The 26,913-nt window shown below is 39.2% G+C and overlaps 1 protein-coding gene across 3 annotated transcripts; it reads left to right on the top strand.

Annotated features, from left to right (window-relative positions):
- Nucleotides 1-820: 820 nt before the first annotated feature.
- Nucleotides 821-26,574, top strand: snx22 (sorting nexin 22). Of its 3 annotated transcripts, none has more exons than XM_018675874.2 (8): nt 821-1,082; nt 2,289-2,464; nt 5,687-5,770; nt 6,290-6,394; nt 6,547-6,641; nt 7,163-7,195; nt 7,952-8,019; nt 8,360-9,687. In XM_018675874.2, the coding sequence occupies exons 2-8, from the start codon at nt 2,378-2,380 to the stop codon at nt 8,476-8,478; spliced, it is 591 nt and encodes a 196-aa protein (XP_018531390.1). In that variant the 5' UTR covers nt 821-1,082; nt 2,289-2,377; the 3' UTR covers nt 8,479-9,687. The 3 variants fall into 3 exon arrangements, 2 of the variants coding, with proteins under 2 accessions (XP_018531390.1, XP_050929340.1); XR_007813974.1 differs by lacking the exon at nt 821-1,082 and adding an exon at nt 26,451-26,574 and having other exon boundaries at nt 1,999-2,464; nt 8,360-9,471; XM_051073383.1 differs by lacking the exon at nt 821-1,082 and having other exon boundaries at nt 1,999-2,464.
- The last annotated feature ends 339 nt before the right edge of the window (nt 26,575-26,913 follow it).

Here is a 26,913-nt window from a genome sequence, read left to right as displayed (position 1 = left end):
GAAAAAAAACTTTCTTTTAAGAGGCAGAAATCTTGAGCAGAGCCAGACTCAGGGTGAGCAGCCATCTGGCCCAACCGGCTAGGAAATAAGGAAAAGAGAACATGGTATAATACAAATTCCATATGGTAATGATAGCTATAACAATAATGATAACAGTTATAATAAGAATAGTTATTTTAAGTAACAAAGGTTTGGAAGGAAGCATATCAAGGTTCCCAGGGTTCTGTGTTCTGTTAAGGCACATTACTCCTGAGATGGCACAACAGACTACCTGGCAGTAAACTTAGCAAAAATGGCGGAGCTGATTAGAGAATTATAAAGAGGTGTACAGATGGGCGTGGAAGTCATTTGGGAAACAGTGAGGATTATTGCAGCACAGGGACGGACTGGCAGGCAGGAGAGCTGATGACTGGAAAACAGGAGGAAACAGAAATGAAAGTGATATCAGTCTCAGCAAAGAAAGCAAATGAGCATATTTCCCAAAATGTTAAGCTATTCCTTTAACTGAAGAAGAAGAAATAAAAATAAGGAAGCAAAAGAATATTTTTGACAGGACCAGATTTATTTTTAAAATACAATCAAAAGTTCAGGAGATGTAAGCCTTTTGTTACAGCCACAAAACCAAGACTAACTTCCTCCTTGTTAATGTGTATGGCCTGTATCTGCTGACGGCCTCATTTCAGACACAATGCGTGTTCACCAGCAGGGCAGGGATTCACATGAGCTGTAGTAAAACATGACGGTGACGCAACAAGCAGATGAGCAAATTGCCTGTTATATTTTTACCCCAAGCTGTGATCTATGACTTTTTAAGGTCACATATAGAGTTGCTGAAGTAAGCTCTTCACCGGGAGCAACAACAGGGGATGGGAAGATATAAATCCCATGATGACAGGTCACAGACAGAGCATGTGATTCTGGTTGAGATCAACACATGGAAAATGATCTGTGCACGGGATTCAAACGGTGAAAGAGGAAACATGGCTGAGCAGTTTTAGAGTGCAAAACGACTGCTTTTTCTTTTTCTTTTCCCTCACTGAACAAAGTTTGGGTCAAGTTTTGAGCAGAGAGCCTGAGAGGATGTGAGTACAGTTTTGTGTTGTGTGGTCTGGGTTTACATCCGTTTTTATATCCAGTGAATTGTTTTTTGTTTTACTTTGTGTTTCAAGCATAGTGGGAAGTGAACCTGGATTTGAAAGTGACAGGCGACAGTGAAGGCTGGTAGCTTTACACCCACTTCACCTTTTCACATGCAGAATACAGTTTACCCAACTCAGATATGTACACTATACACTAAAAGTAATTAGTAATAGAAACAAATAAATGAATGTTTTATGTGTGAAGAGTAAAGAAAAAAAAACACAATAAACTCTTAAGGTTCGTTTACTCACTGCTAGAGGAAGGTGATGTTACAAAAGCTACAAGATATTTTGTCAGTCTGACATAATTGGCTCACCTACAACAACAACATACTGTCCAGTATCAAGATTTAAGATTTACTTGCAGAGCATGCACAACTTTTAACTGTACTGCAGTATTTACCTATTTTTACTACCTATCTTTATCCTTCTATTCTTATCTGTATCTATTATATATCCACTACTGAGGACACTGAGGTCATGTCCGCTGTACTTTTCCTGGGAATTTGGAAATTTTAGCAACCTTGGGAGCAGTTTATTAGGCACACCTAGCTAAAACGAATGCCGTCTAATACGACTGTCCTTCATGAAGTCCTTCAGTTCATAGTTTTGGGGAACTGGTCTCAGTGGGAAATAGCCTAGAATTTATAGAAAGTATAATTTAGCAGTTGATTGAAAAAGTAAAATATCCAAATAATTCTAATTTTCAGGGGGTGAGGTGGTTTTTCGTTGGGGCTCAGTATTAGTAAAATCCTGACTGCAGCCTTGTGCATCGGTAAGACTTCATGAAATCATGACAAAAACATGGTACTGCACATATGGAAGCAAAACACTAACTCAGTGATATTAAACACTGTCAACATGCACTCCGCCCACTAGTCCTCACATTTCCCAGCTCCAGAAAACAAACTCCAGCCCTGTGTTGTTGTGTCGTCCATGTGAACTAAACTCTATTGAATATTTCCCAACAGCAGCAGCCGCAGGGTGGACTTCTTCCTAAACTCTCACTGCACCTTTAATGTTCCTGCGCGCGCCTGGCTGCTGGGTTTGTCCAATTAGCGTGTAGGTGGAGCACAGGAGAAAACCGAACGGAGAGCGACACCAGACAAACACGACTCGTTTTGTTTTTTTTGTTTTTTCTACTTTTAGCACTTCCCAGACGCGGAGAAAACCGAGTGAAGTTACCTTTCATTTTCTAATCAGCTGAAAGTCAGTCTCAGATCAGCTGATACTGTCCAATGGTGTTGGTGAGAGATTTCCCAATGATCGAAGTGTCGATACCATCGATGGAGAGGGAAGTGGATGAGTCGGGAAAGTCCAAAAAGGTGAGGACGCTGTTTAATCTCCTCAGGTTACACTTTAAACTTTTATCGAGAACTTTTAAAACACTATATCGCGTTGTCTCTTCACAATCGTGTCTTTTCGCTCGTTATATTACTAACACCGTGTCGCCTGGTCGTAAAGGTGAGCGGTGACGCCAGGTGAGCCAGGTTACCTGCAGGAAGAGTGACAGTGAGGTCAGTTCAGTCTGTCTCGGATTTCTATCCCGAGGTGCAGGAAATACTCAAATCTTATAAAACCAGCAGTATTACAACAGAGTCTTGAATTTGAAGCAAAGTGGAACAAGTGCTCAGATCATTTATTGAGTTAAACTAGCAATACCACCTTAACAAATACCACAATTTTCTGAGTAATGCTCATAAAAAAGTACAGAAGCAACATGTAAGTGTCCAAAGTAAAAGTACTCATTATGCAGAATGGCTCCAGACAACGTTAAACTGTTACATGGATCGTTTTACTGATGTATTTTAACATAAGGAGCATTTGAATTTGATGCTTTTCTTTGTCATACATGATAGTAAACTGAATACTGAAGGATTTCAGACTGTTGGTCAGACTGAACAAGGCATTTGAAGAAACTGGAAACATTTTTACACCAGGTGATGGCATGGTAGAAAGAGTGGTAGAAAAAAAAATGGACAGATGATGAAAATAATCATTAGTCGCAGCCCTGTCGTGTTAGCAGCGTTATGTTACACTGACAGTCAGTGTAATGAGAACTGATCCAGTGTTACGGTTTTGTTTTTTTTTCCACCTCTGAAGAGTAACGTGTGTTTAGTCTTGTACTGTATGTTTGCTCTTTAAGTACATGACCTCAGTTATGCTCACACAACTCCAGACATGTGTTTGAGTAGGAAGGAGAAACCGTGCACTGGTGGAGGAAATATTCTTTTACTAGAGTAATAGTATCAATACTGGTGGTTTAAAGTGAACAAATGAAGATTTTACATAATTATAGAACAGATTAGCTTGTAGGTTATTGACTAGTAACAATAAATGTAGCAGAGTATAAAAGTATTTCCGACATTGCTGTACATGTACCCTCTCCCCCTGAATACTCACTCAGTACCATACAGTACCCTGGGAACCACAGACTTGGGTGTATCCTATATGAAGGCTTATTAAGGCGAGGAAAAGGGTAAAATGAACACAAGCAGTGTCTCAGTTTAAAAACTGAGTTTTACTGCCAAGCTAGTTTACTAGTGTGACTATAAACTCAGTTAAATGCTCAGAGGTTGTGTCGAGCAAATCATTATGGACGCCAGACTCCCAGACAAACAGCCACCTACTGTAGTTGTGCATTTGTAACAAATCGCTTTTCACACTTATATTTTAAAAAGACAAAAACTGACACTAGGCTGAGGAATTTTGCTCCAGAAGACTCACAGTGAAGAGGACAGACTGCACTGTGCTGGACTTACCTCTGTTAGGTTTCCTCAACTTGTTTGTTTAAGCCACTCCACAAGATGTTAGACTAACATTTCTTTTTGTTTACATTACTGATGGAAGGTTGCAATATGTGAACTGAAAGAGAAGGACATCCTGTAGTTTGGTCTTTCTCCCAGCATCAAAATGATCTTTTCATTTGCACTTTTTTGTTTTGGTTCCTTTTAAACACCCTGCAAGCTTGTAAACATAATGTTTTTGCCCTCTAATTCATTCATATATTAAGAGAAGACGGCATGAAACATAACTGCTGTTCTCACCACTGCAACCGTCTGAAGTGGTTCTGAGTCTTGATGAGGAAGTGACGTCCGTTTCAGTCAGATTCAGCACAAGTTAAAATACATTCATATTAAGTGTCTCTCTGCTTCAAAATCTTTCAGTCTGTGCACAGATTTATATTATTTGGTTCTCAAGTCGCAAGTTGTGCAGTGTGAAACAGTTTTGCAGATCGGAATAAATGTTCACTTATGCAGAAGTGAGGGTCTAGCCATGTTCCTGGGGAATTACTGTATTTATTTATTTGTGTGATTTTAACCCGTGTGCTGCTTTGACCAGTTCCGTTGTGAAAACAAAAGCTCCTGCAGATCAGCTGTCTTACTAGGAGACCAAAAACAGTTCACTAAGAGACAACACAGACACTGAAATTTAAAGACTTAAGACAAAGCTTTACCTTTTTTTTTTTTTACTATGTTTTATCACTAAGGTCTGAGTTCAGTTAGTTCAAAATCTATCAAGCAGTAAACACTAGTAAATGAATTGACTGATCTACGCCTAAGTATAAAAGTTTGATTTTTCTCCTGCTGCTGATCTTTTCCACCCAGACTTTTTCCCCGTGCAGAAAATAACTGTGACTAAAAAAATTGTTCTGCAGACAAACTGCCTCAGTTGTTCTCTATGCTAATGTAATTGATTTATTATCTCGGTCATGTAACTAATTTTTCTTGTACAATAGCTGAGGTCTTGGAGCATGAAAGGGAGAGTCTGAGTGAATTGTCTGTTTGTGTATTTGTAGTGTATGTTATGTAATCTGTGTCTGTGTGGTTTTATAATTTTGTTTTTGTCTTCCCTTCCAAAAAGGAGATGCTTCACCTCAAGGGACTGTTGTTTCAGTAAATTCATATGAATTAAAGGTGGTGAAGTTTCAACATCACAATCCTGCGGGGAAGTGATTGTGTTGTATCATTAATCTGTACAGCTGTGTAAAGCTACATCATGCTCATGTGTTTACACGTCTTAAGAATGAAATCTGAAACTTCGTACCTCCTGGTGGAGAAACTACATTGGATGATGATGCAAACTTTGTACGGAATAATTTACTAAAAGTGTTTTATAATGGATACCAAAACATGACTGTAACGACTGTAAGAACTCCAGACGTTTCTGTCTTCAAGTTGATTTAAGTCTTAACTCCTTCATTTTAATTTACTTTAGCACACAGGTTTAAAGTAGTGGTGTTCAAAGAGAAATCTGTGCTTATAGTTAATTGTTGCCCAATGTCTGTCTGTATATGATGGTATGATGTTCTTTTAAATGTGGTACATGATATACACTATAAAGGTAATAATTTTAACCATTATTGAAATAACATGCCTTCTTTATTGTACTTTAAATAAGATTAGACCAAAGATCAGACCAAATCAGAGAGGATGTAACAGGTTCTATTTCAAAAGAATGAACTCTCTGGCTGACTTTAAATGTCCAACCTGACAAACATCATCTGTGAAATAATCCTCTGTGTGTCTCCTGTCTGTTGCTTGCAGCTCTTCAGAGTCGAAGTCTTGTTTAACGAGAGGAAACATTATGTGCTCAGAAGAAGCAGCGAATTCCAGACTCTGCACAGAAAAGTATGTACATGGAATTGTTACAGTGTTTAACACACAATTGCAGGTGCATGTTACAATGTGGAGAGTTGGCAAACAAGATGAAAAAGTAATTTAGCTATGACTTTAATTTCATTCCAACTGATTAGCAAACTTCAATTTCAACTACCTAATGTGCTGTGTACGGAAGCCCTGAGGGCAAGAGAGAAAAAAAAATTGGTGGTCCATTTTCTAATTCTGATGTACTGTAAATTATTTTATATTCTATTGTTTATGACTTAAGAACAATTGAAAAAAGTTGTTGTAATACTCATTTTGGCCACGGGAGGCTGAAGTGCACCACTACATCAACTCATAATGACAAAATCAAATTCTGACAAAAAAATAGTTTTCACCTGTTTTCAAAGATGAAAGATGAACACTGAAGAGAAAACAATTTAGATCAGACTTGACTCTCTAAGCTTCTGTATTTGTGTTCTGTTGTGGCCTGCTCATTACATTTGATTTGAAGGCTCTTGTTGTATCTTTTGGTTCCTGGTGCAGCTCAGGAAGATCATTCAGACTCCTGATTTCCCAAGCAAAAGGAACCCGCATCTCAGGACCAAACCGCTGGAGCAGAGGAGGCAGGAGCTGGAAGATTACATCCAGGTAAAACATCCAGGTGTTTTACAAGTAGCCTCTGCTCTGCTGCAATGTGCCCTTGTGCTAGACAGATTTTTTCACACCTCCAAGAGAGTGAGATTGTGTAGCTGACAGTGATTTTTAAGCTCATATATTAAAAATGTGTTTTACATCACCAGGACATCATCTACCAATACGAAGATGTGCCGCAGGTGCTGCTGGACTTCCTCCATGTCAAACACTTTCACACAGGGAACAAGATCAGCAGCATGGAGTGAGTCCTTCAGTCCAGACTCCTCCATCTACACCCAGAGATGTTGGACATATTGCTATATTTAGATCTTCTATTTCTGGATTGGGGGCAATGCAGCAACATAATAAAACTTCAGAAACAGTTCTCTGCAGCACTGGCTCTAACCCACAGTATAACCAAATATCAAGGAGGCAGAATGCATCGAAATTTAATGGTACACGTGTTGATTAGATTAGATTAGATTAGATTAGATACTTTATTAATCCGCACAGGAAATTCACAGAAAAAAAAATGTGTTCAATGTAGCTGCAGAATGTATATTTTGTGTTTCTGTTGTGTTATTTCAAATCTGGTTCTTTGCTACATGTCTCTATTTCTGGTTCAGTGTACTTTATTCAATATGTAAGATGTGGAAAGTAATTGTAAATGTAGCATACATTTATAAAAGTATGTAATCTGTGTTTAGAGTTGAGAACATGTATATTAACTTTTTTACAGTGTTATTGCAGAAAATATCTAACAGTTATGTGCCCTAATTTCAGGTCACTTGATGAACTGGACAGTCAGGATTACAGGTAATACATTTTTCTCATTTCTCAGTAACTAGGCCCCTTTACAGCGGCATTATAATGACTACAAACAAAACATTTAGTACAAAGCTTGCTATATCTTCAGAAGGTTTTATTTCTTTGCAGCCCTGTAGGTTTCAAAATCTAAGAGGTGAGAAATGAATGGATAATAATAAAATAATAAAATGATTGTGTAATAAAATCACAGTAAAAAGCAACACTCTGACTGCATGTACCCTTTGTATTTATACTGCTCACACACCAGCAGCATCTTGACGTTTGTCTTCAAGGGTTAACTCCATTAAAAAGCAGCAAAATTGTCATTTTTTCCTGAGCACATTCAGGCTGCTACGGTTGAGGGATTTCCCATGAGTTTAAAAGTACCACTTCACTGTTTTCCTGAGATTTCTTACCATAAAATAGATTTTAACCTTAGAACAATGGGTAATTTCTTACAAAAACTGTTTTCTGTGTTGTGTTTTTCTTCTGTTCATTTTTTTTGTTATTCTTGACCCTTTACCCTGTCTTGTTCTCTCTTGTTGGTCTTGTTCCACTTTATATCATAAAAACATCTGTGCCAGCACCAGGCCTTCTTATCTTGCTTCTATTGCTTCACAGTATAAAAACTTGACATGAGTCACTACTATGGTTATAGTAAGAGATAAATTCAACTTTGTCGTTAGTAGTATAATATTAGTATACCTTCATTACAGATGCTATAGTGTGAGACTAATCAATAACGTTCTGCTTTTGTTTCCTCAGTTATTCGTTACCAAATCAGCGAGTGTTGGGTTTTTTTCAGGATCCTTATATCTCTGACAGCACATCAGGTATGAAACACAGGCTGCTTCTGTGCACCATTTTGTCTTAAAGCTCATTTACACTCCTTTTATGTATGAAAATATCAAACGATGTAACTCACGGCAGCGTTGTAGGTGGCGGTGTTCAATGAGGCCATTAAACACATCACAACATGAGGATGGAGAATTCTTTTTACTAATATAACTTTCAGAAACAGTGTGCAAATACAGACAAAATGAAAGTAGAGTACGAACAGGTGTTCAGTTCAGTTCCTGAGAAACACTGAGAAACAGCTACTGAGTGTGTACCTTTGAGTGCATGACAGTCTAATCCACACAGTATTTATAAACCCTGAACTCCGTCTTCCAGATCTTCCAGACATTGTCGTGGACGGGGTTCTTCAGGGCTTTTACCCCCGGGACATCCGGGTCAGCTTCACTGCCCCCATTTTCACTGAGCCGAACCCCACTGCATCTATAGAGGCCTGAGATTACAGTTACATTGCAGTAAAATGTGTGTGTGTCAAAGTAGGATATACAGCACAAATACCAGGAAGAAAGATGAATGAAAAAGCCATCAGCATGCAACTAGTATGACAGTTTTTGTTTGTTGCCCCAGTGGGACTGAAACCCATCACCCAGCCCGTTGTTGTTGTTGTGATGCTCCACCCTTTGTGCTTACAGCAGTTGGAGGACTTTAATTCATCATGAAAACTTGTTTTAGAGAAGTAGTCAGACTTACTCAGTGTGTGTCAGTGTTTTTTTAGCCATGAATATGACACACAAACTGATTTTAATCAAGTTGTGATGTTATTGTGTAGCCATAAGTAATCTAAGTTATATACTATAAGCATAGTTATAGTGTTTTGTTGATTTTAGTGATACTCTAGATTGATAGATGTGAATTAAATTTTATAATATAGATGGATTTAGAAAAATACTTGAAATTTAAAGAAGCTATTTGTAAGTTTTGCTCTACCCAACATTAGCATTAACAGTTGTTTAGTCTAGAAGAAATGTAACTTCAGTATCCGTCAGTATCAGACTTCATTCCTTTACTTGCCAAGATCTGTCTCCAGCAGTGGAGAGCAACACCAGTGTTTTTGCCTCTAGTTCTATCACTTATTTTCTTCTACTGAAGTTAGCATGCTAACCAGCTAGCTCCTGCCCTGCCAGCCCGTCTCGTTACTTTCTGATATTGATTCACTGGACCGTCCAGACTGCCCTGAAGAAGTAGTACTGCTCTAACCTCTTGTATTGTAAATGCAACAGTGAAGCAGTGAAGCTCTTCTGCTCCCAGCAAGAAATCACGTTAAGTGGCAGAGAAAATTTACAAATAGCTCCTTTAAGAGGCAGACACCATATGCTATTTAAAATGTTCTTGTTTACAGTGTTTGTCAAAGTAACAGATTGACAAACGGGGGCTGAAGGAAAAATCAGAAGTTGTGCAAGTAGAGTTAGTTCATACAGCTTAGGGGTTAGGTCAAACACAAACAGCCTTAAACATGTAACTATATGTTTTTTTTAGAGTTGGAATACACTGTTTGTACTTTTATATCACTTTGTCTATGTTGAAATTGTAATAAAGAATCAAGCACAACTCAACCTGTGTGAATTCTCTGTTTAAACCTGAGCTGTAGAACAAGAAAATCAACATTCTGTGAGAAACTAAAGGGGATGTTATTTGGAGGCAGTTTTGCTTTTGTATCCACCATTTGAAAACACTAACAGCTTCAATTCAGTGAAGTTTAAAGTTTTGATTTTAAGTAACATTTGAGATTTACACACTGTGCACAGGTGCAGAAGGTGTCAGTTTTTTTCATAGCTGCCACGCCTCACCTCAGCCTGGAGCAAAATAGTCTACAAGTAGCAACAAGCAGTTCAGATAGAACATCTATGCTTATTTAAAATGCCTGGAGAATAAAGGGCAGGAAGAAAGGGTTGGAGTCTTTAATTATCTTATTTAGATACAGTTTAATGGCGCCTAATTGGCCTCCTGTTTGGTTGTTTTAAGTCAAGGTTGGTTGTGTTCACTCTGAATAGATAAAACAAGCAAAGTTAAGCCAGAAAAGTACATTTTCTGCTCAGTTTCTTATTTCAGAATGAAAATACTCCCATTCAGAGAGTAATCTGTATGTACTGTTACCTCTGAAACACACCAAATTATTTCTTGTTTCTTCATCTTTAAAGTAATATATATGATAACAATATAACATATTGTTATCATATCTTAATTTTTTCACATATTTCTGAGAACAATGTAATAATAAGCTTATGCCATAAGAGTTAAAGACAAAGTTTGGTTCTCAAATGTAATGTGCATAATGTCATAGTGCCTAATTTCTAATCTTTTTCTCCACAGACTCACAACTGAAGTTCAAGATTCACATTGACATGAATTTTATTTTCTCATTTGACACCTACCCTCTTTTCAGCCTCTTTTTGAAATAAAGGTGCCTTTTCACTTCTTCTCTGGGCTTGTTTTATATTAGTGATGTTGGTAAAGTGGCTGTAGCGGCCACTGTTAGCTAGAATCACAGCAGGGAATTCCTGAAGTTTGAAGTTTAAAGTTAATTTATTTATAAAGGGACAATTAATGAACACATAGCCAAAGCTAATGTCCATATTCAGTCTCTTGGCAAGTCAAAGCCATCCACATAACACAACAACTAGCACGACAACAGCAAACCCCCCCCCCCCCCCCCCTCGCTCTCTCTCTGTCTCTCTCTCTTCATAAATCAATAAATAGTAATAAGCTTCATTGGTACCAGTGTTGATTTTGTCAGCTATCTTCAGATTTAGACACGCTTTATGTTATTTTAGTGAGTTTTTTTTTAGTGAGTTGTACTTATTATCTTCCACGTGTTATAAATTGTGTGCAAAAACAGTGTAGCTGTAATGAAAAAATACAACATAAGAAGACACTATAAAACGAAGCACCACGACAGATACAAGCATCTGGACATGACACAAATGCTACAGAAGGTAGAAGAGTTAAAAAGAAGTCTGGTTTCACAGCAGGCTACGTTCACTGTAGAAAATGTTTTCACTTGAAATTACTCTGGAAAAAACTGCAGATGGAGCCTTAAGAAATTAATGAAACTGGCTTTATTTCTTTTATTTTTATTTCTTTAATATTTACTGTTTTTATTTCATTTATTTCATAATTAATGTTGTTTTATAGGCAATAATCTATAGGCCTTCTTAGTTCCAGGTTCAATATGTGCAAAAAGGTTGTTTCAATAAGTTTTCAATAAACGTTGAACCCGTCTGGCCCTTGACTTGTAGCAATTTTTAAATTTCGGCCCACTGTGTATTTGAGTTTGACACCCCTGATGTAAAGCTTGGAGAGACAAGATGGCGGCCAACTCGTTTCTTTGCCACCAACAGAGGAACCAACAGAGCTCAATTACACCTCAGCAAAGCCAAATAGCTCCAACACTGAGCACCATTTAATTCTGAATGTATTAAAATAACACTTAGAGTGAAAATCAATTTGGAAATGTTTGATCCTGAAATTTAATGTTTTCATTTTTTGCCATTTATGTGTCCAAATTTAACCAGTAGTTTTTCAGAGTTAAATATGAATAAGCACAAATTTAAACCTCTCTAAGACATTTGTCAAATAGAGCTATTGTTCTTCTATTTTATTATTATTATTATTATTCCACACCTTTTTTGGTCTCTAACTAGTCCCACTTCAGACACTGAAATTTCACTGCACTTTCTACTGTAGAAACTATTCTGCTATGAAAATGTTTCACTTTTCAAGCTTTTTACTGTTTTGCTTATTCAACTTTGTTCAACTGTTTATGCTTTTATGCTATTTTGCTATTTACAACAATTTTGCAATTTTGCAATTTTACTATCACTACAATTGCTTTTACTACCAGGCGTTGCGCTGTGGATTTCAGTGTCTGAAGTGGGGATCGAACCGCTGGTGGTGTGAAATGCTTTCTGGGATACTGGTAGTAACCTTGGGATTGGGAAAGCTCCCATAGGATCCCATTCATTTTTTAATTCATAAAAAAATTCATATAAAGTCATACAAACATAGGATCAAAAAGTTGAATACATCCCTGAAAGTCCAGCAGAAGCGGAACATTTTCATACCTGAATGGTGTCTGTACATTTAATACAACTTTATTCAACTCTTTATGCTTTTTAAAACGTTCAACTTTGTCTGCAAATTTGCTATTCAAATGAATGCTTAAGCTGTTGGTTTTAACTTTAAGCGTCTGCATCTACTCTCTCTTTCTGCTTTTTCTTCTACATTTCAACAATAATTTCAGCCTTTCAACTTCTTCTTCTGAATTTCAACAATAATTTCAGCCATTTTAAGCACTGTGTCAGCGATCCATTCAGTTCTCAACATTCACATGCATTTTCCACAGGAAATGCATTTTCTAGTTCATCCTGAAGTCTCACCAGCGGATATGGAGCTTATCAAAATTTTTCTGCAGACTGACTTTGATATATCTACTGCCAGCAACTGAGCATCTCTACAGGAGCAAACGACAACTGTGTCTTGAACATCTTACCTACGATTTGATTTCTTATCTTCTTTAAATTTTACCACCCAGTTTTCCTAATTGTATGTGTATATATTTGAATTATGACTTGAATTTTTTCAGGTGAATTTTTTTTATTTTTTTTTTTATTTTATTATTGGCTGTTTAGAAGTGTGGGAGGAAACCGGAATATCCGAAATAAACCCACGCAGACATGGGGAGAACAGGTAAACTCCACCATGCTACCCTTTTTTTTTTTGTGTGTGTGTGTGTGTGTGTGTGTGTGTGTGTGTGTTTCTGTTTTGTTTTTTTTTAATGCCACTGCTTGTGCAAACATCATCTGGAGAAAACTCTTGATTCAGAGGTTGTTGGTTGGTTTCTAGCTTCTAACAGTGGCGGGCCTGTTAACAGCTATTGTCCAGAAAATGCACAAGCCATACTTCTTCTGAGCCTGGAAAAAGCAGCTGCAGCATACATGTATAGTGTGTGAGGAGCCTTAATGACACAACTACCCATATATGCAAGCAGACTTTGCTGTGGCTCTTGTTCCTCTAGCTCATCAGAACTGTCCTCAACTCTGTTGGAAATCATAGGCCTATTATTAGTTCTTGCAGGTGGAGAAACCATTCTCAAACGAAAAATAAAACACTATAAGGTGATCTTTGGAAATGGGCAATCTCAATGATGGCAACTAAAATTATGGCCATCCTGTAACCAGTGATTATTCTTGATCTAATTGTTGCTTGGGGATTGTTGAAAAATCTTCTTATCGTTATTTGTCGTTGGATAAAAACAAGTGCAATTTTTTCAGTGGTCGTGGACCAAAAATTCATAATTCGTGCTCTAGCCATGTTGAAATAAGATGCAACTGTTCTTTGGGCCATGGACAATAAAGCTGCGAGTTTTGCTCGAGCAATGACAAAAGAATTAATAGTTATTTCTCTGAGCTGTGTTAAAATTGATGCGTGGCCCTCGGTCTGTGGTGTCTCTGGGTTAAGTGAAGACATAGTTTCCCCAGGTCCCTCATTCTCAGGGGAGGTACTGCAGAAAGGTAGAGTCATGTAGAGAACAAGAAGAGGACCCTTAAGCCTCTCACTTCCAGAATCACTTCTGGGAATCACAGCAGAGCTGCAGACAGAGACGCTATCTTTTTGTTGACTTTCATTATTTAAACAGTACAAGCCTGTCGAACAGCTAACTTGATGCAGTTCCGTGAGCTTACTGAAGTTTCCGGCCTTTAAGTCTTTTGGGATTGGTGGTGGTGGACACTCACCTAGAGGTGACTCGTGAAGTATAGGTTTTGTGGGGTTATCGTTGGATGAACTGGGACGATTGAGCCTTTCACCGCCAGAATCATTCTTGTGAATCACAGCAGGGCTCTGGCCAAAGACGCCATCTTTTTGTTGACTTTCATTATTTAAACAGTACAAGCTGGTGGAACGGCTAACTTGATGCAGTTCCGTGAGCTTACTGAAGTTTCTGGCCTTTAAGTCTTTGGGGATTGGTGATGGTGGACACTCACCTAGAGGTGACTCGTGAAGTATAGGTTTTGTGAGGTTATCGTTGGATGAACTGGGACGATTGAGCCTTTCACTGCCAGAATCATTCTTGTGAATCACAGCAGGGCTCTGGCCAAAGACACCATGTTTTTGTTGACTTTCATTATTTAAACAGCACAAGCCGGTGGAACGCCTAACTTGATGCAGTTCCGTGAGCTTACTGAAGTTTCCGGCCTTCAAGTCTTTTGGGATTGGTGGTGGTGGACACTCACCTAGAGGTGACTCGTGAAGTATAGGTTTTGTGGGGTTATCGTGGGATGAACTGGGACGATTGAGCCTTTCACTGCCAGAATCATTCTTGTGAATCACAGCAGGGCTCTGGCCAAAGACGCCATGTTTTTGTTGACTTTCATTATTTAAACAGTACGAGCCGGTAGAATGGCTAACTTGATGTAGTTCCGTGACCTCGCTGAAGTTTCCGGCCTTTAAGTCTTTTGGGGTTGGTTGCGGTGCACACTCACCTAGAGGTGACGCATTAGGTACAGGTTTTGTGGGGTTATCGTTGGATGAACTGGGACAATTAAATCCCAGACCAGATCTGATGAGGCGACCAGCAGTTATGGCTACCAAAGGCACCAGTGCAGCACCCAGTATTAAGGCTCGCATGTTGGCGGTTAGAGGAAGTTGAACAAAATTGATGGTATTTTTTCTGCTCTCCAAAATGATTGTTTGTCAAGCTTTACAAGACTCAAAAAAGGTGGAAAAGAAAGTGACTGGTTCTTCTCTGGATTCTCTCTCTCTAAATTCCTCTGTGTGTATCCCTTCTCAACAGTCTGTGATAGAATGAGACTGATGATGTCACTGATGACATCACAAGAGTTTAAAGTACACATGGTTACCAAGTTACTGTTACTATGGTAACCATGTTTTCAATTTAAAATTAGTTCTTTATGATATCTCAGTCCTTTTTACACCTTCTTTTTTCACCTTGACAACCATTCAACAAATGAGATACAGACAGTATATATATATATATATATATATATATATATATATATATGTGTGTGTATATATATATATATATATATATATGACGAAAACCTTGAGAAAACTGGGAGGAGTACTCCTGCTTCTGCAGGTACTTGATCATATTGGGGAACCACACTGTCAGACCGTAGTAAGAAGAGGAGGAGGACACAGAGAGAGAGAGAGAGAACGGGAGAGTGCTGCTGTCATAAAAAGACAAACCTAGGAGTAAATGGCTGACAGAGAAAAGATTATGGCCGTGTTCAAACCGCATACTAACATACTATTTATACTAAGTCTGACATCAAAGTTAGTATGTAGTGTGTTCACATTGCATAGTATGCAAATTAAACACAAATTAAAAATCTATGGCAATGTTGTCGCCCTAAAAAAATCAATGTACTAAAAGGACAGAAAAACGATCAATAAACGTGAAAAATCTTTGCTTTAAAACGCCGCCAGTTGTCGCTGTTGCCGCTGGTGGTGTGAAATGCTTTCTGGGATACTGGTAGTAACCTTGGGATTGGGAAAGCTCCCATAGGACCCCATTCATTTTTTAATTCATAAAAAATTTCATATAAAATCATACAAGCATAGGATCAAAAAGTTGAATACATACCTGAAAGTCCAGCAGAAGCTGAACATTTTCATACCTGAATGGTGTCTGTACATTTAATTCAACTTTATTCAACTCTTTATGCTTTTTAAAACGTTCAACTTTGTCTGCAAATTTGCTATTCAAATGAATGCTTAAGCTGTTGGTTTTAACTTTAAGCGTCTGCATCTACTCACTCTCTCTGCTTTTTCTTCTACATTTCAACAATAATTTCAGCCTTTCAACTTTTTCTTCTGAATTTCAACAATAATTTCAGCCATTTTAAGCACTGTGTCTGTGTTCTCAACATTCACATGTATTTTCCATAGGAAATGCATTTTCTAGTTCATCCTGAAGTCTCACCAGCGGATATGGAGCTTATCAAAATTTTTCTGCAGACTGACTTTGATATATCTACTGCCAGCAACTGAGCATCTCTACAGGAGCAAATGACAACTGTGTATTGAACATCTTACCTACGATTTGATTTCTTATCTTCTTTAAATTTTACCACCCAGTTTTCCTAATTGTATGTGTATATATTTGAATCATTACTTGAATTTTTTCAGGTGAATTTATTTTTTTATTTTATTATTGGCTGTTTAGAAGTGTGGGAGGAAACCGGAATATCCGAAATAAACCCACGCAGACATGGGGAGAACAGGTAAACTCCACCATGCTACCCTTTATAGGGCACTCATTGAAATACTATGAAATTCAAAAAATCAACTTTAGAGTGTTATTGGGGGCCATAACGAGAGTTTATTTCTGTTTTCAACATTTTCAAAAATTTCCTTTGTCTTGCAGAAAACCAAAGTAAACGAAGTTACCGTATTTGGCTCCTTGCCCTTCAGTGGTAAAAAAAAAAAATCCATAAAGTGTATATGTAAAATATACAACAAAAACACCTATAAGGTGAAAGGAACATGTATGTTTCACATTAGAACATCACTTTTAGAACATAAGTGCTGATACAGATTCCTTTCTAAATAAATTGTAGCATTATATGCACATATTATAACACACACGTATAACATACGTAATACAACTTTATGTACTGTATAACGGTATAACACACAGTACAACTTTATATGCTGTATAACATACAGTATAACATACACAGTACATCTTTATGTACTGTATAACGGTATAACATTCATCATATAACTTTATGAACTGTATAACATACCCAGTACAACTTTCGACACCATTAGGACAGCTTATTCATGGTACTTAATGAAGCAGTTGCGCTCACTGTTCATGCAAAGGTGGACCTTGCAGACCCTGCAGACCACATTTGACCTCACAATGTTGCCTTTCCTGCTGCAGTACTTGCAGGTCTGGCATTTGGCATGTACAGGGGCATGGAAGAGGGACAGGTCAAAGCGCACAGCCTCATTTGGTGTGTGGCTGCAGTGTCCCCGGACAGGCTCAGGGACATCAACACTGGTGGTCAGGCTTTCAACAGATGAGGACGAGCTTCTTCTGGAGCTCGATTTGGCAGACGTCTGGCCGCTGTCGCCCCTGAACACCTGGATTCTGAAATCTTTCAGAGACTGGCCATTCACTCCAAGGGCCTTACTGTCCCGTCGGTACACAACCCAGGCATTTGTGATACTGACATCCATGACATATGCAAACAGATGCAAGTACCACCTCTTGGACTTCATGGGGGTGCGGTAGAGGTGTACCAGCAGGTCACTCTTATCAATGCCCCCCATGTTGGCATTATAACTCCTGATGACAGCTGGACAGCTCACAGGCTCCTTCATCTTGGTCTCACTGCAGTACCTGATGACTGAGGACATCGGCTCCACCCCCATGTCTGTTGACAGCAGAGTGACTGTTCTGGTGTCCTTCCATCTGACGGCCAGTATCCCATCATCACTGGTAACATAGTCATAAGTACCACGGGGTACAGCCTTCTTCTCCATCTCCTTGATGGCCTTGAGTGGAGGATTTCTGATTCTATTGTCCCTTGCTGTCCCTGTGTACCTGCAATTGTGATCTCTGAGGTATCGCACTAGCTCCATGCTGGTAAAAAAGTTGTCAGCAAAGATGGCTGTGGTGGTGGGGGAGGACATGGTACTCGCCAGGACAGCAACAATCTGGCTGGTGGCACCCAGCACTTTTTGTTCAGGTGTCGGGGGGACATCATGGGCCTCCAGGGTAGTTTTGCCCTGGTATAGCACCATGTCATGGATGAAGCCATCCTCAGAGGCCCTTGCAAACAACTTAAAACCCCACTTGTCTGGCTTGTTTTTAATATACTGCCTCAGGTTGCCAGCTGTCTTCCCTTTGTAGGCAACCATCACCTCATCTACAGACTGGGGGTCTGTGGCTCACGCCTGAAGGCATTATTGAGAAAGCTGAACAGTGGCCAGACTTTGAAGAAACGGTCGCTGGTGCCAGAGATCTGAGTGTTGTTATTGAAGTGAATAACTCTTTTCAGCAGCCTGAACCTCTTTGATGACATCAGGTTGGCAACTTGAGGGACCCTGGTTTCCATGGCCCAGTAATCTTCAACAGAGGGGAGCTCAACAACACCCATGAGGATGGCCAGAAAGGTCATTATTTCATTCTCATTGGTGGAGAAAGTGGTGTTGATGTCCTTCTGAGCGGCATATAAGTTTGTTTGGTATGTTATATGACTGATGATTTGGGCATCAAAGTACCTAATAAAGTACTGAAAAGGCATGTCAATGTAGTCTGGGGCAGAGTGCTGGTATTCAGGAAGGGCTGTGTTGTTCAGGTCAACTTTATGCCAGGTGGTTGGCCTGGGTGCCGACACATTATCACACATTATCATCACCATCATCATCGTCGTCGTCATCCTCACTGTACTCGCTGTCCTCACTGTAATTTTCTTGGAGCACCTCCATCACAGGTTGGATCCGTTTCCTCTTGGCAGAGGGGTCAGTGTCACGTGTACATGGAATGTCCTGGTTGTGGGTGGGTGGGTGGGACAAAATCAGGGTCTGCCAGACCATCATCATCATCCTCCTCATCATCATCACTGATGGCAGGTGATCTGTGATGTAGGGTGATCTCTTCTGAATGGCTGAGTGAGGACCACATGGTTCTTGACCTCACTGAGGTACAGGAGGGTGGCCATTTGCAAAGGGTCAACTTTTTAAAAATTTCAGTTTTTAAAGCAGAAATTTGAAAACAGAAAACTGCATATTTTTTTGAAGTAAATTCAGATAATAAAAACCGGAGCACCCGGAGAAAACCCGTTCTTCTTGACCAGTCTAAATTGGAAGGCTCCTAACGACGGAACCACCAGAAAGCTTCGACTAAAACACTGGCGACTATTGCAAAAATTGCAAAGAAGGTCTGATTATTTCTCAGTCCCTGTCGAAGTTGCTCGACAGCCTCTTGATTTAGCCCTATATCACTTATTATACGAGGGTCATTCAATAAATAAGGTGAATTTTTCGGTATAAGGACTTCTAATACAGATAGAAGCTTACTTTTTTTTATTTTTCAACGTAGTCTCCCAGCACTGTCACACACTTTTCCCATCTGTGCACAAGCTTCTGTATTCCCTCAGCGTAAAAATCTTTGGACTGATGTCTCAGCCAGTCGCTCACAACACTTTTGACTTCATCGTCACTTTCAAACTTCGTGCCTCTCGTGAACGCTTTCAAGGGACCAAACAGGTGAAAGTCTGAAGGGGCAAGGTCTGGGCTATAAGGGGGATGAGGGAACAGTTCCCAGCCCAGCTCGTTGATGGTCTGCACCGTTTGGGCTGCTGTGTGAGGCCTTGCGTTGTCATGATGCAAGATGACTCCTTTTGACTGATGACCCCTGCGTTTGTTCTTTATGTCTTTCTTGACCTGCCTCAGCAGTTCACAGTAGTTAGCACTGTTCACAGTGCTTCCTTTTTCAAGGAATGAAATGGTGATTGGGCCTTGCATATCCCAAAAAACAGTGAGTATCACCTTCCTAGTGGACCGCTGGGACTTGAACTTCTTCTTCACTGGAGAGCCTACGTGCTCATAGTGCCAAACCCATGTCTCGTCACATGTGACCACCTTCTTCAGAAACTCATCACCATCCTTCTCATAGCGGGAAAGACACTGCTGGGACAACTTGACCCTCCTCCGTTTGTGCTCTGCAGTAAGCATCTTTGGCACCCACCGGCAGCTGACCTTCGAGTAGCCAAGGTCATCATGGACAATTTTGTGTGTTGTCCCAACAGATAAGCTCAAAGTCCTTGCAATGTCATCCACTGTCACCCTTCTGTCAGACTGAATGAGGTCATTGACTGATTCGATCACCTCAGGAGACCTCACTTCTGTAGGCCTCCCAGGCCTGCCTTCATCCTCAACACTGCTCCGTCCTTCTTTAAACAATTTAGCCCACTTGTAGACATGTAAATAATTGGGTGAGATGATTAGCATCAGCTTGTCTTATGAGCACCTGCACATCGTGGGCTCCCCTGCCCTGTCTCCATAATTCTGCATGAATTTCTTCCAACAACTGCATAATTTCCTGCACATGGTTCTGTTCCATTTTGAATCTGTTCAGTCCTTTGTGTGTGACGTCGCTCTGACGTCACCAAAGACCACGTTTCCATGACAAGTCTCTATGTCACTTGCTCTGACGTCACCAAAGACCACGTTTCAAGTCTTGCTTAGTTTGTTGTCATAGAAACATGGCAGGAAGTAACAACATACTGAAAGCAACACACAGAACCACACGGCAGTAAGCAGTTCAGAGGTGTGCCCCCTGACCAAACTTTTCACTTCCCTTTTATACTTTGTAGTATGTCTCTGGCCCTCTGATTGAACTGCCAGATAACATTTCTTTGCAACTGAGTAGACACTTGGAGTACGATAAAAGACAGTTGTGACCTCTCTCAGGAATTTACAACTGGTGTAATCTTCTGTGCTGATGAAGATACCATTTGCCATCTTCCTCTTCAGGAAGGTATTTACGGTGGGATTATAATAGTAAGTTCATCAGGTCATCCTTGATGAGTAAAACAGCACAACTAAAGCTACAGACTAATTACACACACACATCTGGCCCGTGAATGAATTATCTTTGGCCCGCATGACAAAAATCTGTTTACTATTAGAGCTGGCCCACCGGTATATCGCACGCACCACCATAATACTACAAGTCCCATAATGCACTGCCCGTGCGGCGGCACGTCAATCACGGGCCCTGAAAGCGTGCCCCACTCGTTCATCACCAGTCTTATGGTATTACACACTGCTCATGTCGACTCTCAGCTATCCTTCTCCCCCCAAAAATGGCTAAACGAGTGGACTTTGAAAACAGGGATTTTCAAGACAGGTAGGAGGCACAGTATAATGTCCGCGGATGTAAAGGGCAAAGCTGTGTGTCTTCTGTGTAGCTGACATTGTAGCTGTAATCCGGCCCGGCCCGGCGTGCAATTATATCCGGCCGCGAGATCATTTTATATTATTGGCCCGGCGATATGAAGCACTGATAACACAATAAACTACCGATCCCATAATGCAGCGCTTCAGTTGCCTTGCCGAACGCTTCCCGCATCAATCAAGTGCGCAATCAAATGCGCACTTTGCTGATTAACTGAGCGCACTGCACACTGAGTTCGCACAGCGCTTTGGTGACTTTGAAGCACAAAAATTTTTTTTGAGTTGCTTCGCAACCCATTTGCCGTGAAAACTGCACCTGTGCAGATTCAGATGGAGCGGTTTGAGCTGCAGTGTAATGGGACACTAAAGGCAAAGTACGACACTGCAGGGCCCGCACAGTTTATTCACTCCATTCCCGCAGCAATGCCCCAGCTCCATCTACATGCGGCTCGAACCTTGTGCGTTTGGTAGCACATATCTGTGTGAGAAGCTCTTCTCAGTGATGAAGACTAACAAAACAGCACACACTGATAAGCACCTGCAGTCCATCCTGAGAATCTCCACAACACAGGACCTCTCACCAAACATAAAAGAACTTGTTGCCAAAAAAAGATGCCAAGCATCCAACTCTTATAAAATGACATAAAAACAAAGAAATTCAAATGTTTTGTAAAAGCCTTTTTTGAAAAGCCTATGGGAATGTTATAACAAGTCATAATATGTGACCTGAAAATGGACAACTGTATGTTATGCATGTAACAAGATGTTAGGTCAACGTACAATAAATCAATGTTATGCAGGGTTTTAAGTGAGTAACTAATTGTACAATGAAATATTAATACAGGCTGGGTCAAATTTTCTTATAGTTTTATACTCAGATTGTCTTCTTAATCTCAATTTATTCTTACCCTGTAGACAATATTAGAATAACTTTGTTTATTTGTTCATCTCTCCCTCACTGGAATTTTCTACACAGCATAAAGTACATAAATATGCTCATGGCATATTTAACAATATTTCTTTTTCTCTCTCTCTTTTTTTTTGTTTTTTTTTTTTTTTGCATTTTTAAAACAAACAGTTGAATTATTATATTGATTTAACATCCAGCGAAAAATGTGTTATTATAAACTACTGTCACCACAGATGCTAGATAATCAAATAAAAACTATTGAATTTGTGATAATATCAGAGGACAGCTTTTCTAAATCAGAAAACCAAGACTTATTTCAGATATTAATAGAAAAATAACAATAAAATAAAGTAATGCTCCCTTTCTACTTAGCTGGAGAACTTGGAACATAGTAGATTTAAACATGAACATTGCTTGAATACCAAAATTGCAAACAAATAGATTCTGTAAAATCAACTAAATATATAAATTGTGTTTTTTTAAATTTCACATTTAAATTCTTATTTTATTCAACAGAGGTTTTTGAACTGTAAGAAGATGGATGAGCTAAGTGACTACTTAAGGTCATGCCATGTGCCTAATATCTGGTGCTTTGTATGCAGGTTGTTGATTATTATGATTTAATGGACTTGACTGAAGAATTCATGAAATATTTCTTGTTTTTAGATTGATTCCAGTGTTATACACTTCATGACAGATGACCAGCTAAAAGAGTATCTTCCATCCTACGGTGATCGACTAGCTGTTTTTGGACACTGCAGATGAAAGAAAAGAGAACCAAGCAGTCGAAAGTTCAAGGTCTTTGAGCAACTTAGAGGAAAGCTCTCATGACACAAAGGTGATCAGGTGTCTGTGAGAGAGCGTCAGACCCCTACAAGGAATGCTCAGAAAAGTGAAAGAAAAATTGAACTGGGATGGATGCATTACAGAGAAGGGGAATTTGTCCAGGTGTGCACCAAAGACCAGTTATCTCCACAGATGCTGTGGAGATAACTGGTACAGATGTCATTTATGTTGAAAGCAGCACAATATCTGCAAATGCAAGCAGTGAGAGGGTTTCCCTTCTTTATACCACAGTTAACCCAATGGCTGCATCTAGTTCTCCAGAACATGGAACATTACTTGATATGGATGCTTTAGAGGATAGTGGCATTATAACTTTCCGCACAGAAAGCATCTCTGGGATAGAGTACTCCAGTCTCGATGATACCTTGCCTCTCTTTCTGGACCTGTCTTTTGAATCAACCATGACTCCCTCCATGGATATGTCACAGGAACAAGCCAGCTGGGGAGAAAGAGAGAAGAAAATTATTGTTCTTCATCATGGTCAGATTCTTAGAGAACTTATTCAAATGTTTTCTGAGGAAAGTGTCATGGAGGATGACATTTGCTTTAAAGTTATTCCTCCTGATGGAAAGCTTGAACAGACTGTGGATGATGGAGGTGTTTTAAGGGATGTTCTGTCAGAATTTTGGAATGACTTTTATGAGCAGTGCACTGTAGGAAATGCCTTCAAAGTGCCATACCTACGTCATGATTTTGGTAAAAAGAATGGGAAAGTGTAGGCAGAATAATCACATTTGGCAAAGAGAGAAGTACCTTCCTGTAAAACTTGCACCTGTGGAGAGTGATCTTGTAGACACCTTTTTCAAGTACGTGTCAGAATCTGAGCGAGTCATCTTTGAATCTTGTCGTTCAGCTTTTGAAAGTGTTGACTATGAAGAATTACTGGAAATCATGGACATTCACAACTGCCGGAGGCTTCCAGCAGCCGATAACATTGAGCAAATCTTGAGGGAGCTTGCTCACCAAAAACTGATTCAAGAGCCAGCTTTTGTGATTGAACAGTGGAGCAACATGCTGGCACCTGTTAGATCAGAGCTGAAAGGGATTGCAGCAATCTATGAAGATCTACAACCAACATCACGAAAGATCATGAAATCAATTACTTACCCAAGTACCCAGAATGCCCAGGAAAAACAAATTGTCAAGTATCTAAGTGCATACCTTAGAGAGTCAGACACCCAGCATCTCTCCTCTTTCCTCAGATTTTGCACTGGATCAGACTTGTTTACAGGAAAGAGCATCACTGTCAGTGAACTACCCAGATTTTCGTCAAGAAATGAACAAAGTCTTGAAAGCAACATGTGGGTAATGGACATTGCCTAAGATACAAAGATTTTAGCCAACAGGAACTGAACTGCCATCAGAGTGTTTAGTCTTATTAGGACTAGGTTTTAGGACTAGGTTTTCCACAGTTTGGGTTTGTGAAGGAAATAGTACTGTTCCCTTGTAGCCTTACTGAGTGTCAGAGCTTTAACATGCTGTCCACATTTTTCTTGTGTTTTTTTTGCCACTCTTGCTTTGTTAAGCATTGCTTTTTGTATGTTTGTTATATTTGTAAAAACTTTTTTTTTTCATTACTAGTCATTATTATTATGTTGATGTTGATGTTGAAATATAAAATGTGACACAGGACTAGGTAAGTTAATGATCTAGATCCAGTTCATTGTTTATCAGGCGTCTGAGTTCAATATACAGGTTAACTGTTTCAAACACATCATTTGTTAATTTCAGGTCATACTCTGACATTAACTGATATCAACTACCTTATGTGCTGTGTACAGAAGCCCTGAGGGCAAGAGAAAAACATCCATTTTCTAAGTCTGATGTACTGTAAATTATTTTATATTCTATTGTTTATGACTTAAGAACAAGTGAAAGAAGTTGTTGTAATACTCATTTTGGCCACGGGAGGCTGAAGTACACCACTACATCAGCTCACAACAACAAAAACAAATTCGGACAAAAAAAATAGTTTTCACCTGTTTTCAAAGATGAAAGATGAACACTGAAGAGAAAACAATTTAGATCAGACTTGACTCTCTAAGCTTCTGTATTTGTGTTCTGTTGTGGCCTGCTCATTACATTTGATTTGAAGGCTCTTGTTGTATCTTTTGGTTCCTGGTGCAGCTCAGGAAGATCATTCAGACTCCTGATTTCCCAAGCAAAAGGAACCCGCATCTCAGGACCAAACCGCTGGAGCAGAGGAGGCAGGAGCTGGAAGATTACATCCAGGTAAAACATCCAGGTGTTTTACAAGTAGCCTCTGCTCTGCTGCAGTGTGCCCTTGTGCTAGACAGATTTTTTCACACCTCCAAGAGAGTGAGATTGTGTAGCTGACAGTGATTTTTAAGCTCATATATTAAGAATGTGTTTTACATCACCAGGACATCATCTACCAATACGAAGATGTGCCGCAGGTGCTGCTGGACTTCCTCCATGTCAAACACTTTCACACAGGGAACAAGATCAGCAGCATGGAGTGAGTCCTTCAGTCCAGACTCCTCCATCTACACCCAGAGATGTTGGACATATTGCTATATTTAGATCTTCTATTTCTGGATTGGGGGCAATGCAGCAACATAATAAAACTTCAGAAACAGTTCTCTGCAGCACTGGCTCTAACCCACAGTATAACCAAATATCAAGGAGGCAGAATGCATCGAAATTTAATGGTACACATGTTGATTAGATTAGATTAGATTAGATTAGATACTTTATTAATCCATATGGGAAATTCACAGGGAAAAAATGTGTTCAATGTAGCTGCAGAATGTATATTTTGTGTTTCTGTTGTGTTATTTCAAATCTGGTTCTTTGCTACATGTCTCTATTTCTGGTTCAGTGTACTTTATTCAATATGTAAGATATGGAAAGTAATTATAAATGTAGCATACATTTATAAAAGTATGTAATCTGTGTTTAGAGTTGAGAACATGTATATTAACTTTTTTTTATCTACTTTTGGTAGATGATGTCCTGGTAATGTAACTTTTTGGGTAGTCAGACTTACTCAGTGTGTGTCAGTGTTTCTTTAGACATGAATATGACACACAAACTGATTTTAATCAAGTTGTGATGTTATTGTGTAGCCATAAGTAATCTAAGTGATATTCTATGAGCATACTTATAGTGTTTTGATTTTAGTGATACTCTAGGTTGATAGATGTTAATTTTATTTTATATTATACTTGAAATTTAAAGGAGCTATTTGTAAGTTTTGCTCTACCCAACATTAGCATTAACAGTTGTTTAGTCTAGAAGAAATGTAACTTCAGTATCCGTCAGTATCAGACTTCATTCCTTTACTTGCCAAGATCTGTCTCCAGCAGTGGAGAGCAACACCAGTGTTTTTGCCTCTAGTTCTATCACTTATTTTCTTCTACTGAAGTTAGCATGCTAACCAGCTAGCTCCTGCCCTGCCAGCCCGTCTCGTTTATTGATTCACTGGACCGTCCAGACTGCCCTGAAGAAGTAGTACTGCTCTAACCTCTTGTATTGTAAATGCACTAGTGAAGCAGTGAAGCTCTTCTGCTCCCAGCAAGAAAGCACGTTAAGTGGCAGAGAAAATTTACAAATAGCTCCTTTAAGAGGCAGACACCATTTGCTATTTAAAATGTTCTTGTTTACAGTGTTTGTCAAAGTAACAGATTGACAAACGGGGGCTGAAGGAAAAATCAGAAGTTGTGCAAGTAGAGTTAGTTCATACAGCTTAGGGGTTAGGTCAAACACAAACAGCCTTAAACATGTAACTATATGTTTTTTTTTAGAGTTGGAATACACTGTTTGTACTTTTATATCACTTTGTCTATGTTGAAATTGTAATAAAGAATCAAGCACAACTCAACCTGTGTGAATTCTCTGTTTAAACCTGAGCTGTAGAACAAGAAAATCAACATTCTGTGAGAAACTAAAGGGGATGTTATTTGGAGGCAGTTTTGCTTTTGTATCCACCATTTGAAAACACTAACAGCTTCAATTCAGTGAAGTTTAAAGTTTTGATTTTAAGTAACATTTGAGATTTACACACTGTGCACAGGTGCAGAAGGTGTCAGTTTTTTTCATAGCTGCCACGCCTCACCTCAGCCTGGAGCAAAATAGTTTACAAGTAGCAACAAGCAGTTCAGATAGAACATCTATGCTTATTTAAAATGCCTGGAGAATAAAGGGCAGGAAGAAAGGGTTG

Source organism: Lates calcarifer, linkage group LG10, assembly GCF_001640805.2.
Source record: "Lates calcarifer isolate ASB-BC8 linkage group LG10, TLL_Latcal_v3, whole genome shotgun sequence".
Taxonomy (NCBI): Eukaryota; Metazoa; Chordata; class Actinopteri; family Centropomidae; genus Lates; species Lates calcarifer.
The sequence above is the reverse complement of the archived record's forward strand: the minus strand, read 5'-3'. Positions and strand labels throughout refer to the sequence as shown.

Excerpts from the sequence above, each read along its gene's own strand:
- snx22 (XM_018675874.2), top strand. The coding sequence starts at position 2,378 with ATGGTGTTGGTGAGAGATTTCCCAATGATCGAAGTGTCGATACCATCG. Across the intron at positions 2,465-5,686 it reads AGTCGGGAAAGTCCAAAAAG|CTCTTCAGAGTCGAAGTCTT; the intron begins GTGAGGACGCTG and ends TGTTGCTTGCAG. Across the intron at positions 7,196-7,951 it reads CTGGACAGTCAGGATTACAG|TTATTCGTTACCAAATCAGC; the intron begins GTAATACATTTT and ends TTGTTTCCTCAG.